The sequence below is a fragment of the Colossoma macropomum genome, unplaced genomic scaffold (genome assembly GCF_904425465.1).
Source record: "Colossoma macropomum unplaced genomic scaffold, Colossoma_macropomum, whole genome shotgun sequence".
NCBI classification, from domain to species: domain Eukaryota; kingdom Metazoa; phylum Chordata; class Actinopteri; order Characiformes; family Serrasalmidae; genus Colossoma; species Colossoma macropomum.
In genome coordinates, this window is record NW_023494792.1 from 31,119,384 (window position 1) to 31,136,210 (window position 16,827).

The following is a 16,827-nucleotide window of genomic DNA, read 5'->3' on the forward strand; positions in this document are numbered from 1 at the left end:
TTGTAGCTGTTTCACACTGACTCTTTCAGTAGTACACTCTGATATAGAGCTGCTGCAGCTGTTTTCCATTTCTCACAACCCACTATTTAGGCTGCCACTTCTGTTCAGTCAGTGATGTATCTAGGACTTTCAGAAGGCCTAGAATGATGTTTTTCTCACAAAATAGGTCCTACCTATTGGAATCTTGATTGGTTAATTCGTCTGTCATTTTGTTACAATGCTGATAGTTAATCTTATGCATTAGGACGTCTTTTCAGCTCCGGAAGTCCCAACCAGTTGGAGAGTCCGCTTAGCTATATCTATCTGGAGATTTTTAGATAGCCATCGTAAGCAAAGTACTCAGAAGAATTGGGATTGGTTTCAGAAAAAAAAAGTTCTGTGTCATCTTTGAATGCAAATCATATCACAGTTTGAATATGTAGCAATATACCTGCAACATGTTTCTTATATCACACTGCCCTGCTCTGTGCTCTGCCTTAGACTCACCATTGATGAGGATGACTTACTAGCTCAATGCTACCTGGGTTCTTCAGTGCGTATGGAGACCCACTTGCTGATATTTCCTATTGAGGAGCCTTAAAGCAAATGAGATGCCCAAAGACACACACACATACACACACTGTGTGATAAAGGCAAATCGGTGTTGATGCTGTTAATTGTGTTTTGTTGAGCAGTCTGTGAAGTGTGTGAATGCATACAGGATGTCACTGATTTCCCATAGGGCTGTGCACTAACGTGTATGTGTGTGTGTGTGTTGAAGTGTGTGAAAAAGAGTGTAAAGGCTGAACATTCATAAGTGAGTGCACAGAGCTAACAAGCACTTCTTTCAACAACAAGAGGAAGCAATTTATAGTTGTTGTCTTAAAAACCCAGTGACTTTCTTTTCTGTTTACACTGTCTACACTTCTTGAAAAATTGATCCAGCAGAAATGCTCCTCTATTGCTCTGAAGTTTTAGGTTACATCAAAGAAACCCCATCATGGAAAACAAAGTTTTCAGCCCTTTTAGAAATAAAAGGTTCCAAACGTAGCCTTCACTCTCCAGTCCTTACAGTTCATGTGTGGACATTAAGCTGCAAAAACAGCCAGTTTTAAATCCACTGTTTTTGTGATTTAATGAAAGCCAACACCATTCATACTAAAGCGGTGTTTCAGGGCAGCCCAGTCATAAGAACAGAGCTCATTCACATACAACAGTCTTAAAGGCATAATAACAGAAACAGCCTTTTTAATTCTAAGGGATAAAGATAAGAAGTAAAATGATCATGATGTGAAAATGATTAATAAATGTGGTAACACTTTCTATGAATGTCACGTTTGTAAGCATCTATAAACACATTTATAACATGTTATAATGCCTTCATACGGCATTATAAACATGATTATAAACATGTATAAAAATGAATTACACTGGATTACACTTTATAGCCATGTTTATTATACATTATGAATTGTTAATATAATGCATTGTAAGTAGTGTTGATAACATGTTATACTGTCAGTGCCAAAGAAGTCAGTCCCAGTTTGGAGACTGCAAAGTAAAGACAAATACCAAGCTAACGGTGGTGTACATTACCTTTCCCACATTGGGTAAAACACTGATGGCAGCACTAGTTTAAACTCTGACATTTGAAGCCTGTAATGTGCTTTATTATGTATGTTTTAGTGTTTCAGTAAATCCTTCAGTAAATACTTCAACTTGAAGCCTCACTCTTAACACTGGAGGAAGCTTTAGTACAGTACACTCCACTTTACTTAGAGCGGACAAATACAACTTATGAGCTCTTATAATTTGTCATGAACTACTTATAATGTATTATGTTAACAATTCATAATGCATAATAAACATGGCTATAACATGTAATGCCTTTTTATAAATATTTATAGCCATGTTTATAATGTCTTATGAACGCATTATAACATGTTATGAATGTGTTTATAGATGCTTACAAAGGTGGCATTCATAGAAAGTGTTACCATAAATGTTTTAGTATATTATAAGTAGGAAAATAAAACAAAATGTGCAAATTATTTAAACCATGTATGGAATTAAAAATTGAGAAATTTTATTGATTTTTTGAAAAATCTATGCCCATTTTGACCTTGATGCCAGCAAAACGTTCCAAAAAAGTTGGGACAGGGGCATATTAACCACTATGTTTCATCACCTCTTCTTTTATCATCACTCAGTGAGCGTTTGGGAACTGAGGAGACACTGCTGTAGCTTTGAAAGTGAAATGTTTCCCTGTTCTTGCTTGATACAAGATTTCAGCTGCTTAACAGTTTAGGGGCTCTTTTGTTGTATTTTTAATTTCATAATGCGCCACATGTTTTCAGGTCTGGACTGCAGGCAGACCAGTTTAGCACTTGAGTCATGCTGTTGATATACGTGCAGAATGTGGTTTTACATTGTCTCACTGAAATAATCAAGGCCTTCCCTGAAAAAGACGTCATCTGGATGGCAGCATATGTTGCCAAAATCTGTATATATTTTTCAGCGTTAATAGTGCCTTCACAGATATGCAAGTCGCCCATGCCATGTACACTAATGCACCCCCACACCATCACGATTCCTGGCTATTTTCGTTTAAATACAGGGTTTAAATGATTTGCACATCATTGCATTCTGTTTTCAATTATATTTTGCATAGCATTCCAACCTTTTTGGAAACAAGGTTATACAGGGAAAAAAGTGGAATATATACATTTTTTTACAGATTTCCAACAGTCATTTTCCTTCTTCTGTTCCGTTTCAGGTTTTCTTACAACAGCGACATTATGGTTTCCACTCTTAATCCTCAGGATAGGTCCTGTCTTCTGCTTTAACTTTCATTATTGCTGAGATTTCCACTGAGACTGTAGCAGAAATGAACCGTGGCTTTATGAGAACATTATCCTCAACTGTGAACTGTGTAAACCAAAGAGAATTTTAGCACAAGTACCTTACCTATCAAAAGTTTGGATGAATCTGATTTAATTCAAGGGTCTCCTCATAAAGCTGCTTGAGAGAATGCTTTAAGTGTGTAACGTTGCATCAGGTCAAGGGGGGGGGTCCTTTAAAGAATGTAAAAATAGAAGATACAGGATATGGAGAACAGTTTTAGGACACATCTCTTAATCATTAAATTCACATGTTTCATTCAGTCCCATTGCCACAGGGGTATAAAATCAAGCACCTAGCCATACAGTCTGCCTTTACAGGCATTTGTGAATGAATGGTTTGTTCTTAAGAGCTCAATTAATTTGATTGTAGTACTGTAAAATCACAAATGCTCTTCTGGATAAATGGGCAAAGATTCCCACAGACACACAGCAAAATCTTGTAGAAAGCTTCCCAGAAGAGTGGCAGCTGTTATAGCTGCAAAGAGGGACCAGCTCCATATTAATGCCTATGGATTTATAATGGGATGTCATAAACTTTCCTGTAGGTATAATGTGTATGTGTCCCAATACTTTTGTCCATATAGTGCAGTTTGGTACTTAAACACTTTTTTGCTCTCTGCATAATTGCGAATGTGTTAGTTCATAGTTTGGACGTGTGCTGTTTTTATTCCAAAATGTAGAATATAGGAAAAAATGAAGAGAACTCTCATGGGTGGGTGAGTCTAAACTTTTGTTGAGTGCTGTATATACGCATGTGTGTGGGTTTGTCTGTCTGAGTATAAATTAGTGGACAGGTGACCCCTCGTGGAGAAGGATGTTAGACTGGCAGACTGTGTGGGAGGGTCTGAGTTTATTCTCAGACAGATTTAAAGCCTTTTCCTGGACTTCCTTACCATAAGACTCCATACCTCATAGTGACTGTGACCCGTCACCTTCATACCAGAGGTGCACCTGTATGTGTGTGTGTGTTTGTGGGGAGGGGGGGTTAGTCTATATATATTATCGGCCCTTAACCCTGTTTATTCTTCTTACATAGAAGGTGAAAGATTCGGGATGTTTATTTTGGACAGTCTGGAAATGGAAACTTAGATTTTGAACAAAACATAACCATTATTTTATCATATTGACTAAACTTTACACTTATAAAAAGGTGTTTCTTCAAGGGTTCCTTAGTAAAGAAGCTGGTTCTATATGAACGTACATAGAACTCTTTGCATGATTAAATGGTTCTTTGAATCCTGAAAGGGTTCTTCAGATTGATGGAGACCAGGCTTTTTGAAAAGGGTTCTATATAGCACCAAAATGGGGTTCTTGTATTGTTACAAGCTTGACATCATAACAGTGGAAACCCCCTTTTTGGTGCTGTATAGAACCCTTTTCAAAAAGGTTCTGTGTAGATCCATACACAAGACATTCTCCAACAGTCTAAAGAACCATTTCATGATGCAAGGAACCGTTGAATCATGCAAATGAGTGTTCATGGCTCTGTATAGAATATATACATTTTCTTTACTAAGGAAACCTTGAAGAACCATCTTTACAAGAGTGTATCTTCCTCATGTGATCCACTTAACTAGAGGGTCAAAAATGCCCATTGGGTTATGTTTTTATGTATTCAGATGTTTGTAACATGCAGTGAACGGCTGTCGTTATTAGTTATGTAGGTCAGTATTGATCATACTTCCCCTTTGGGTTGCATTGGCTAATGTGCTAATTTACCAAGGACATTCTATAATTAGCTTCTTCACTGAAAGATAAGGCATTCAAATGATGCCACTGAGATTCGAGGAAACTAAAAAGTAGTCTGTTTCAGTTTCCACCCCGTCTGTAGGTGTGTGTGCATACATACCTGCCCACCAGAGATGACTGTTACTACAACTACTACTATTAATAATGATGTCATATTTATATAAAGCACCTTTCTCTGACCCAATGTAAGACAAGTATTTTAGACAGAAATGACAAAAGACGTTACATCAACATGTGCACAAGGGTTATTACATAAAATTATATTATACAGGACTGTGCAATAGTACAGTGTTACATTATAATCTATAACATTGTTAATATATAGCATTAGAATAAATACAACTAAACATTACCACAGTGCATCGTAGCATTTCTGCATTTAAAACAGTATTAATATGCTCATTAGAAGAGCACAGGTTTGTTTTCTGACTTTTTGCTGAACTCTAATCATTGGATTTGTTCAATTCCAGCAGCAGCACCTGATTTCATTTAATGAAGGACTGAATAAACTAGGTATTGGATGGCCAGTGCCATTACTGGACTTGCTTGAGGAGAGCTTTGTAAATGGTCAGACTAACACACATGCACCAAATCACAACGTGTTGCTTACTTGTATTTATTCTAATATGAGTGTTCTGTGAATAAATAAACACACACTGTCCAGACTTTACTTTTCCTTAGACACCTAAGACTTTTACTCCGCACTGTGCATGATATTGCATGATAGTATTAGATTAGTTAGATGCTGTTCCTTTTCTGCTTTCAGAGAGAAGTTACGATGTAACTGATATATCCCTGAATTCAGCTCTTTTAAGTGTATACGTGTGTGAGTGTGTGTGCATGTTGAATTCCCAGTGTATGCATTCCAAATCTGTACAGACTTGATAGCGAATGGCATTGTGGGAAAAGGCCATGAATCCAGAGAAAAGGGTGGTGAGGTCAGGAACACACATCATCTTTGACTATGAGACGAGTTACAGCACGAGCATTAAAGACACACATTTATTCATTTACGTTAAACATGTAAAGTGCGTTTGGGTGCACTGCTGTCAGGATCGTAAATGCTGAATGACTGAAATGAAGCAGATTTTTCTTTTCTTTTAGTGACACATAACGTGTGGGGTCTAGGTATATTAAATACAAGCAGAGTTAGAGCTTCATGTGGAGAAATGGCCATTAGTGGGACATTGACTGAAAACTGCTCAGTAGCTGTAAATCAGTCCCAGCGTTGGAACTAAATTGTGAGTGGTGCATCCGCAAATAAGATGATAAATGGAATAAAATAGCAAATAACCAAAGATCCATTTGCATTCAGGAAATCTACTTACTTATCTTCCCACAACAAACAGGGCATCTCTGTATTGAGGCCTATCGCAATTATTACATAATCGCCTGATCACAATCGCTGGAGTTGATCTTGATTATATAAGCTGACCACAATTATTTTTTACAGTTAATAATGTTCACAGGCTTGAAACAGTTTTTACGTTGTACCAATGTAAGTGTGGGTTAAGGAAAATTTAAATAACAGGAAGCAGAAAACATTCTGACCTATGACTTGGTGCTATAACATCTTTAGAGGGCAGCAGTGAGTAATGGTTGTTTATTTGAGCACAAGTGCAACTATAGAAGCATGTCTAAAGGTTGTGGGCTTAGAGGGGCATGATGAATAGTTGGTGCTAATGCTTGGCCTTCTGGAATAGCTTGCAAGCTGTCATTCAGATTTCATTTGGATGTAATAATAATTTAGATTAGTGAAATCAAAGAGCACAGCTCGGTAGACTAAATGACAGCCATGAAGTGTGTACTACCATAGTGTTTTAGCGACATTTTAAAATCAAATATTAAATCAAATAATACTCATTTTATCAATATTTTTTATTCAGAGTTTAATGCAGTTTTATTCAGAGGGGCCTGATGATTGATCGGAGGGGCATTTCTCCACCTGAGAGACAACCTGACACCGGGCCTGCTGCAAATTACTTCAGTTTCAGCCCGTGCCTGTCACCACATAATAAATGATGAAATAAAATTTTCTCCTTAGAAGTCTAGAGTTATTGCTGGATGAGTTCAATGTAGTTGCGTAATTATATAATTACCTAAGTAATTACATTTACAGTTCATTCGTATCAACACGTTTCAGTCTGTTTGTTTCAAGCTCTGAGGATTACAAAAACATGGAAAAAATGTACCACATATCTTCACGCATAACAATATTTTGTCATCATAATCTCCTTACAAACATCCAAAGTTTAGAATCTGCACTTTCAACAGAATTGTTCAGCTCGTGTTGATGCGCTAGTAATGTTTCTTTCTATGTTATTGCCTATTAAAACTGTGTATTGCTGTGTCCAAATTATGCAGTTCTGATTTATGATTTGAATGTTTTTACCTCTGTGAGAAAAATCATCCTTTCTTAGAAACTTCAATGTCAAACCGACTGGCTGCCGACTGCTTCAGTTTAGCGTTCGTCTGTCTCAGTTTGGTGGTTATCTTATTCTGCTGTAAGAAATGCTTCACAAAAATGTTTGTCCCACTTTCATCTGGAGAAAAGTGTGCAGGAAGGTAGAATTAGGACATCACACGTTCTCTCAGACAAATGATGTGTTCATTCAGGCATTCTCTCCACGGCATCAGAGACACGCAGTGTTGGAGACATACTTACTAAGAAAACAGTTACCTGTCAGATGATGTCTGGAGTAACTGAAACACAGTTCTGTGTACAGTTTTGAATATGTGTAGTGGTCTGCCAAGTCCTGATGACAGGTGGGGGGTTGTAGGAGGGAGAGACAAAACGTGATATTGTGTTTTAATGGTATTTTTGCCTGCCTGCTGGTGCACAGTGACAATAATCAAAAATCGGAAGACAATTAGAGGCACCCAAAAATCACTTCAGTCAGCGATTACAGGAGAGAAGAATTTTGTCTTTAAAATGGTGTGATAAGATGAATTGTGCTCAGTGTGATCAGGGACATGAAGTAACAAGGGAAAAAAGGTCAATTTTGATTTCAGGCCTCAAGGGGCGTGTTACCTTATTTTGGAAAGTTTAATATATGATTATGTTTGAGGTTTTCAGACTGTGAAAAAATTGAAATTTGTGAATTTTTAAAACCATAAATTAATAAACACGAATAAAGCCTGGATAATATTTTAAAAGCAGTATGAACAGTAATTATAAGCATGTCTATATTTTGCAATATAAATGACGTCTAAACCATCTCGTAAATATGGAATGAACAGTTTGTAACAGTGATTAAATGCTCAAAGAGTGTAGTCAAAAATTGTAGATATAAATGCAATGATGGTAGTTTAATAAATAGACCTGAATGCTTTCATTTAATTTTAAATTGATTTTAGTATTTTCTAATTTAACCAAATTCTCATTACAGCAACTCAGTTACAGGAAAACATTAAAGGGTCCATATAATGCAAAACGTTTTCCTTGATTTTTTTCTAATGGATGAGTTTGATGTACAGTACCCTTCATAAATATTGGCAGCCCTGGTAAACATGACCTTTTGGTGAACTGTGGGAGCTTGAGTTTGTTGGTTCTTGAAAGCAGAGCCCCCCCCCAGACAACTTGTAGTTATGTAGGTGGTGTTTGTAGGACATTCTGACCCCAAGACCTAACTAATGTCTGCAATTCCCAATCTTTGACCCTTGGAGACCCTTTGTCCAGTCGAACCTTCCTCCTCACTGTGTGTGGGGTCAGTATAGACATGTGTCCTCTTCCCAGCAGATTCTTAACATCTCCAGTTGTTTTCTGGACTTCTTAATTATTGCCCAGATAGTGGAAATGAGCATTTTCAACTGTTTAGCTATTTTCTTGTAGTCATTTCCTGATTTGTGCAGCTCAGTAACCTTTTGTAGCATATCATTTCTGTTTTCTCTGGTCTTTCTCATAGTGATGGATAACTGAGGGAATCTGGCCTGTGTTTCATCTCATATATATTCCCCAGTGAAACAGGATGTCATGTTTCTAATCACTCAGATGAACTTAAAAACGTAAAATATGAATGGAAATATACTTTACTTAGATTTCACACTTAAGAATTTCCAGGGAATTTCCAGAGAATTTCCAATAACTGTGGCGCACGTGTATTCAAAAAAAAATTATTTCATGACAAAATTTTGTTTTTTCATTCAATTATTATACATAAATGTTAGATTTTCGTTAATATTTTGAATGCAAGTTCAAAAAGATAAGTGAGTTTCCTAACATAGCTCACTCACCACTCTGTACAGTCCATACATGGAAACTAAGCAACAAAAAAGCCCATTTGGAATTCATTATTTTTGTGATGTCATGAAAGCTAATGCATTTACTTATATCTGCCTATTCAGAGTTTAGCTCCACCCACTCACACTGAAGTTATAAAGACTGTTTCAGCCAGGAATGTTTTTTTTTTCTTTCAGCCAATCAGAACAGATCATTTACAAACATCAGTCTTAATAACAAAACAAAGTAACAAACAGCTTGTTTACTTCTAAAGGATAAAGAGAGGTTGGAAAATGGTCGTGGCTATTTTTGTATAGAAAACCACACAAATGTTATGAGTGTTATTTATAACACCTGTGGGGTTCCTTGTATTTGTGAAAAGACAAATACAAAGAAAAAAGTAGGATATAGCCCCTTTAATATAAAGATACTTAAAAGTTTAAAGGAATATAAAGTCTTGTTTTAAAAAAAAAAAAAACTTTCATAGAAACAGGAAGAGTTTAACTTTTTGTTGTACCATATAGATCTAATTGATGTCCTGAGTTATGAGAACACTGTTGGACAAAAAATTATGAAAACTTGTATATTTATGAAGTTGCTTCATGAGAGTGACCTAGGGGTGTGTTTGTGTGCGTGTGCACGTGTATTATGTCCCACTGATTTTATGATGATGCTTTGTGTTTTGTTTCCTCTGCAGGTGAGGAGCAGCTTGAGAAAAGGATGAAACTTAAATCAGTGATTTTGTATTACTTGCTTTTTTTCATCAAAACTGCAGATGTCACAGTAAAAAAATCACATTTCTGCCTCTTTGTCTGCCTGTGTGCTTTTTATACACACACACAGACACACACGCACACTCACTCACACTCACTGCGTTTCACATTCAGCTTTAATCTAATGTGGAGTGAAGGAGAGAGGGATCGCTGATGTGTCTGTGTGTCTCAGCAGGCTCTGTGATTGCAGAGTATTAAATGTTTTAAATGTGCCTCTGTTCTCTCTGTGCTGGTTTGTTTCTCTCTCTTTGGCTTTTTCTTAGGTTACCAACTGTTTTTTTCCTGGAGTTGCAGCCAAACCAGATTAGATATGATCTGTAGTTTACATAACAGTGCTGAAGGAGGGAGCACACATCATCAAACCGTCTGCGTATTAAAGACAACACAAACCATCATTAATTAACGCTGCTGTCAAGAGAGCCGAACAGCAGGAGAGAAAAGACACCTGTGTGTGTTTAGATTTTCTCTTTGGAGACACCGGCGTTTGATGCTGCCTATAATATTATAAGTGTCATTTACACTGGGGGATAATGGGACACACTCCCCCCCACCATTTATTTAACATTGCTCTTTGGGAAATGTCAGCTGTGGCACAGACTGGCTGGTATCAGCTCTGCTGTGCACTTTGCTGGACATTATTAATGTCATTAATAGTGACAGATGAGTGGGCAAAGCTCTAAAACATTGTTTACTGAACAGTAAACTATAAATGAAATTACAGTTTATCTTGATTTCTTATGAATATTTTTATCTGGTGGTCACATGATCGGCGCATCGAAGCTCTCGGTAAAAGCTCTAAGTAAAATGTATTATAATACAGATACAACTGCCATATTTGGTACATATAATCTTCAAAGGGTCTATTATTGATATTTTGAAATTGTACTGTAACTTTTTTATCATACTCACTGGAGTTGCAAACATGTGCATGGTCACAGTTGTTAGCGGTGGGGCCTTTGCTGCTGATTATCCACACTTTCTTTTATGTAACTTGACTTTGCCTGAAGTTTTGGACATGTTAGAGTAAACAGTATAGAGCCTACACGCAGCATATCCCCAGTTCCATCATCATGCTTTATTCACGTAGCTCACTGTTCATCAGTTCAGTTTTATTTTATTTTATTTCTTGTGTAATTGGGTCTAGATTGTGGATTTTGACAAAGAATAATTTATATTTTCACATTAGCGTTTTCTGAACAAGCATAAAGTTTGTCATGGAGCCGTCCCCTGGGTAAACTTCATATGCTCACGTAAAGGGGAATTTCACCAAGTTTTCATAATTAAGTAGTTCAGTAAAAAAAGTCATGTACGAAAGATGTTTCTTTACAGTGGTGGTGATGGGAACCAGGAGTAATAATGTTTACAATTCAAATATAGCCATTTTATTTACTATCCAAAATGAGTTTTTGTATGTAATGGTAGAACTGTAGAATGTCATATATATATGTGTGTATATATATATACATATATATATATATATATATATATATATATATATGTATATGTATATATATATATACACATAAAAAATTTTAGGCCGTTTCACACAGTGTAAAGGGCCACAGGCATTCTCAAATTATGGCAAAAACTGAAAAATGGAGATACAAGATTTTCTTCGGACAGCAGTGGTATATATATATTTGCCTAACAATGCCCTACAGGTACCTCCACACCATAAGTGGATTATTAAAAAATGTGTTTCAGGCCAAAACCTTATCAATCATAACTATCACAACAACTATCATGAAAACAATGTCTCAGGCTTTAGGCGGTGTGTTCGTTACCACTTCATGTCATAACTTTCTGAGTTATTGAACAGGGATCATTTAGAGGTGATTCTGACACCACTTTTATGAGCAGTTTTGACTCAGCAGATTTTTGCTAGAACAGACCGTTTTACATCAAACCACCCTGAATGAATATTTACATCATAACCATTTAATTACGCAGTTTATGCAGCAATTTTAGAAAAACTGGTGGAATCCCCCTTTATCTGGAAAACAATTGGAATTAAATAGGCTGATGGGAAGAAAAATAAATACTAAACTGATTTAAGTTAATCAAGCATATTAACAAAATTTGAAAGATGTAATTGTTAGTTTGACCAATTAACATGAGCTGATAATCAATTTATCGTGATTTAGGTTAAGAGATTTAACAGTAGTTAACAGTACAGTTAGTTCCTTGTGAATTTTAGCTAGTCTAGCTATGCTTAACGTTATTAGCTAGGTTAGTTAAATGCTACGAGTTCTGAGGTTGTAAGTGTGATGTGATGTGGATTCAAGTGTTTTTGATTGTAAACAAAATGGAACAAATTATGGTTTCCTTAATTTTTCAGTCGCTGAATATCTTGTCAAATTTATATCTTACAAAGTGAAACACAGAGGATGCGGATTTGATGAGTGATACTCGACATATATGCTATACTAATGAATGGACTTCTAATGATAGTGGACTAGTTTTAACACAAATTAGTATGAATGATAGGATGTGGAGGTGTTGGGCGCAGCAAAAATGATGCCCATGTATAGTGAAGTAACCAGTTTCGGTTTCAAAATAAAAATCAATATTATAGATTCATATATTTAGATGCTCTTTTCCACTCCAATAATCTTGGCAAGCACTGGAAAAAAAGAAGCTCTAAAGCTGTTGTGCTATTTGTCCATTGTCCTCTCTCTCTCTCTCTCTCTCTCTCTCTCTCTCAAATCAAATCGATTTCACATTCGCTTTAATGAAGTAAATTTAATGCTAGAATTGTTATGTCCAAAGCACTGCAACAAGCGTCTCCCTTCCCCCCATCTTATTTTCTCTGTCTTCCTCCTTTCTCTCTAAATTCAGTTCAATATCTGTGTTGCTGACATAAATCATTTACATTTGCATCTCTCTCTCTCTCCCTCCCTCTCTCTCTCTCTCTCTCTCTCTCTCTCTCTCTCTCTCTCTCTCTCTCTGCAGTAGACGTGTTCGTGTGTAAGACTCCAGCGATAGCTGATATTGTGATTTTGGTGGATGGCTCTTGGAGTATTGGCCGCATTAATTTCCGGCTGGTGCGCATGTTCCTGGAGAGCCTAGTGAACGCTTTCTCTGTCAGCTCTGACCAGACACGCATCGGTGAGACCGTTCATGGATGTTCTTTCTTTTCGTTCATTATTATCACCATTATCATAAAGTCACTGCTGTTTCTCTCGTTGTATATACGTACATATATACATACATACATACATACATAGAGTATGTTCACATATATACATACAGCATGTTCACATATATATATATACAGTATCTAAACACATACAGACTTTAAAAATTGCACATATAAACAGTGTGAACACAAGTATTTAACAGAAACACACAATACATATACATACATACATTGACATGTACACATACATACTGTGTATACACATACATACAACATTAACATACACACATATATGAAATACAAATGTAGAGTAAATGAACTGTATGTTTTATTTATCGTCTCTGTTTATCCCTTAGAATTACACAGGCTGTTTTATGTGTGTGTGTGTGTGTTTGTGTGAACAGGATTGGCCCAGTACAGTGGAGACCCCAGGATTGAGTGGCACCTGAACACACACTCCACCAAAGATGCTGTTATCAACGCTGTGAAGAACCTGCCCTATAAAGGAGGAAACACTCTAACAGGTGCACACACACACACACACTTTTCTAAGTTCTCTCCCTGTGTTATTTTTCTTTTTCTTTGTCTGTTATTTTCTTTGTCTTCTTAATGTTTTTTTTTTCTCCTCCTTCGCTATCTTTAATTTACTCTCTTCCTCTCAACAATTTACTGTGTGTTGGTTTCCAGGTCTTGCCTTGATGTTCATTTTGGAGAACAGCTTTAAGCCTGAGTCCGGATCCAGAACAGGCGTTCCAAAAATCGGGATATTAATCACAGATGGGAAATCTCAGGATGATGTCCAGGGCCCTGCACGGAGCCTGAGGGAGGCGGGGATAGAGCTGTTTGCTATTGGTACCACTCCACTGCACAACCACACAGTACACAAACATACAGGGTGCAGTAAGCAGTACGCATATTCAGGCCTTATTAAGCAAAACAGTGAACCCAGAGTTTGGCTGTGGTCACGCAGGTCCATCAGGACACTGTTTTCTTCACTGGGCTGGGGCAAAAAGCCAATTATGAGCAGTCCTGATTTGAAGTGGTTTTGGAGGGAACATATAGTTCACTGAACAGTTAAAATGACTTAGTTCGCTAGTTTATGTTGCTTCTATGAGTAAACATTATGTTGACTTAGGACCAGTTTCTCCTGTTCTCAGAAAGAAGATACTACACTCCACTCTCTGGCTTGCTAGTGGCTCATGCTTCCATGATCCACTAATTTCCTTCCTATTCAAGTGCGTTGACTTTTTCGCCAGGAAAAAATTTATGCATGTTTGATCTGACTGCTGTTTTTTTAAGCCCAAAGTAAGGATGGTCCAGTTGGAATATCCTGTAGTGAAATTGTGAAATAAGCTCACTAGACAAAAAATTAGTCACCTGTGACTGAGACGTACCTAATAGTGTGTGAATGAACATAAATAACAGCTGCGATTCGATTTGGCATGGACTGGACAAGTTTCTGAATGTAGGCGACATCAATTTTCTGCCACTCTTGCATCAAAGAATTGTGCAGTTCAGCCAGATTTCGCTGTTCCAGGTAGTTCCACTGATTTTCAAGAGGATTCATATCTGGGGATTTTGCAGGACAGTCCAGATGTGTGAATGCTCCTGAACGTTCATCATTCTAATCAGTCACATTTGCGGCCCTGTGAACACGAGAAAAGTCATCTTGGAATACAGGGATAGGAATGTTATGTTTCTTTGCTAAGATGATGAGAAAACGGCAAAACCTGCTTGTCCAGCAGCTCAATGTCGGCACTGTGGCTCAAATTTATTGTCACCTTAACCAAAGGACCCATTTCCACACAATTAAAACACCATAGAACATCACAGAGCTCCTCCAGCTTAAACTACACCTTCCACATAGTCATCATTGACGGCTACCTGAGGTCTATGATGAACACATTGCCCAGCATCATTCACATACAGGCAGAAACGAGATTCATCTGACCAGAAAACACATTTCCAGTCATGAACAGTCCAGTTTGTGTGTCTCTTCGTCCACTGTAACCGGGCAACTTTGTGAGTAGAAGTGAGTGAAGGCCTCTTGTGTGCCGCTCTGCTCCATATGTTCATGGTATGCAGCTCCCTGTTAAGTGTTCTTTCAGAAATTAGTTGTGAAGAACCTGCGTTGACTTCTAGAAGCAATTCTTGCCTGGAAGCGAAGCGATTTTCATTGACAGGCCATGTAACATGTCAGCGGTCCCTGTCGGTCAGTGAATCCTGTCGCACACCCCCCAGGCATTTATAGCCTGATCATTCTTGTGCAACGGTATTTGCATGAGCCTGAAGGTACTACAGAATTTTTCCATGTTCAACACACATGACTCTAGTCAGATATCAGATTCAGGTGTATTGGAGCAGACAAAAAAACACTAAACTACACAAATGAAATTTTTGATATGATGCTTTTTGATCAGTGTTTAGATTATTGTTCATTTGGCACATGTGCATATCTGTGTGTGTGTGTGTGTGTGTGTGTGTGTGTGTGTGTGTGTAGGTGTGAAGAACGCTGATGAAAATGAGCTGAAGGCAATCGCGTCCCCTCCATCAGAGACCCATGTGTATAACGTGGCTGACTTTAGTGTGATGAGCTCAATTGTGGAGGGGCTGACCCGGACTGTGTGTGGGCGTGTGGAGCAGCTTAACAAGGAGATCCACGGTCAAGGTCAGGAATTTTGATCACACTTGAGTAGGGCTGCCATCATCGATTATGATGGAGTCATCTTCTAATATTTTGATCATTTATTGAGTTTTTAACCATGAACTGGTCCAAGTGGATCAGAAGCAGCAGTCTTACTGGAGGTCCTAAACAGGCTAAAAGGGGGCTAACATATTATGCAGAGAAACTGATGGACTACAATGTGCAATTGTAGAAATCCAAAGGTCACCTGTATGGTAAGTGGGGCTGTTAAATGGACAATGAGTGGAGAAACTCAACAGTGTGCCCAGTGAGTGCAGGCATATCAATGAGAGTGTCCATCTGGCTCTGTCTCGTACTGTAACACTGTGTCCGAACCCCAAGCAATGGTTCCAATGTAGTATTGCTTCACATCACAGAGGTTTCAGGATGTCTCCACTGGAACCTCAGACCTATCAGAAGATAGCTGCTTTAGTGATGGAGCTCTGACATGATTTTTAAGTTTTATCCCCACATGTAACATCAATAGTCTAAATAATATAGTTAAAATAGCATTTCACCGCCCTGGTGTTGGGCAGCCTGGGTTGTATCTGCTAACTTGTATCTGTTAAGTCTACTGAACTAACTAGCTAAGTATCCTTATCAATCACTGACACAAAACATACAATATTTAACTCTACCTTCCAGCGCTCCGACAGTTTCCTTCCAAATTGTTTACTGGAAGGGTCGTTTTCTCTTGGAATGAGTTTCTGAGGTGAAATTGCATAGCGACGCAGCTGGTGTAGACAGATTCATTGATTATAATGGGAGCGTTTGTGATTTTGTTGTTGTCACACACTCACATCGCTTGCTGTAGGACACTGTGTATGAGAGACCAGTAGGAGAATTTAAAATATGCAGTGCAGTGTTGACAAATTGTCAAGTGATCACTGCCAAATAATCTACGAGGTACGTTTCCAATTAAAGATTTTTTTAACTGAGCAATTTAATGTAATGGATTTATAGTTACGGCTATACAGTGACACATGCTGATGTTTGTGTAAACCCTCTGTGACTGTGACGTTTATGTATAATTGTGTGTGTTCATGTGTTTGCATAAATGCAGGAGGCCCGTCTACAACTCCTGCCGCACCTCGTGACCTTGTGACCTCTGAGGTCACGGCCAGGAGTTTTCGAGTGTCCTGGACTCACGCTCCCGGCACTGTGGAGAAGTACAGAGTGGTGTACTACGCCTCCAGAGGAGCCCAGCCAGAGGAGGTGTGTGTATGAATGTATGCACATGTATGTGTGTGTGTGTGTGTGTATGTGTGTGTGTGTATGCATGTGTATGCCTATGTGTGCTTGTGTGTACGTGTTGCATTCATGGATGTATACTGTTGGAGAGAACAGACATACAACACAGTGCAAAAGTTTTAGACACCTGA

General features: G+C 37.9%; 1 protein-coding gene across 4 annotated transcripts in view; it reads left to right on the forward strand.

Moving 5' to 3' along the window:
* The window catches only part of LOC118812119 (collagen alpha-1(XIV) chain), a 122,212-nt gene that overhangs the window by 35,369 nt on the left and 70,016 nt on the right, over positions 1 to 16,827 (forward strand). For 3 of the 4 annotated variants that reach the window (XM_036576857.1, XM_036576855.1, XM_036576858.1), the window contains 5 exons: positions 12,576 to 12,731; positions 13,167 to 13,286; positions 13,450 to 13,614; positions 15,263 to 15,430; positions 16,509 to 16,660. In XM_036576857.1, coding sequence (XP_036432750.1) covers positions 12,576 to 12,731; positions 13,167 to 13,286; positions 13,450 to 13,614; positions 15,263 to 15,430; positions 16,509 to 16,660 — 761 coding nt within the window. The remainder of the gene's footprint in view (positions 1 to 12,575; positions 12,732 to 13,166; positions 13,287 to 13,449; positions 13,615 to 15,262; positions 15,431 to 16,508; positions 16,661 to 16,827) is intronic. The other variant, XM_036576859.1, reaches the window with a different exon arrangement.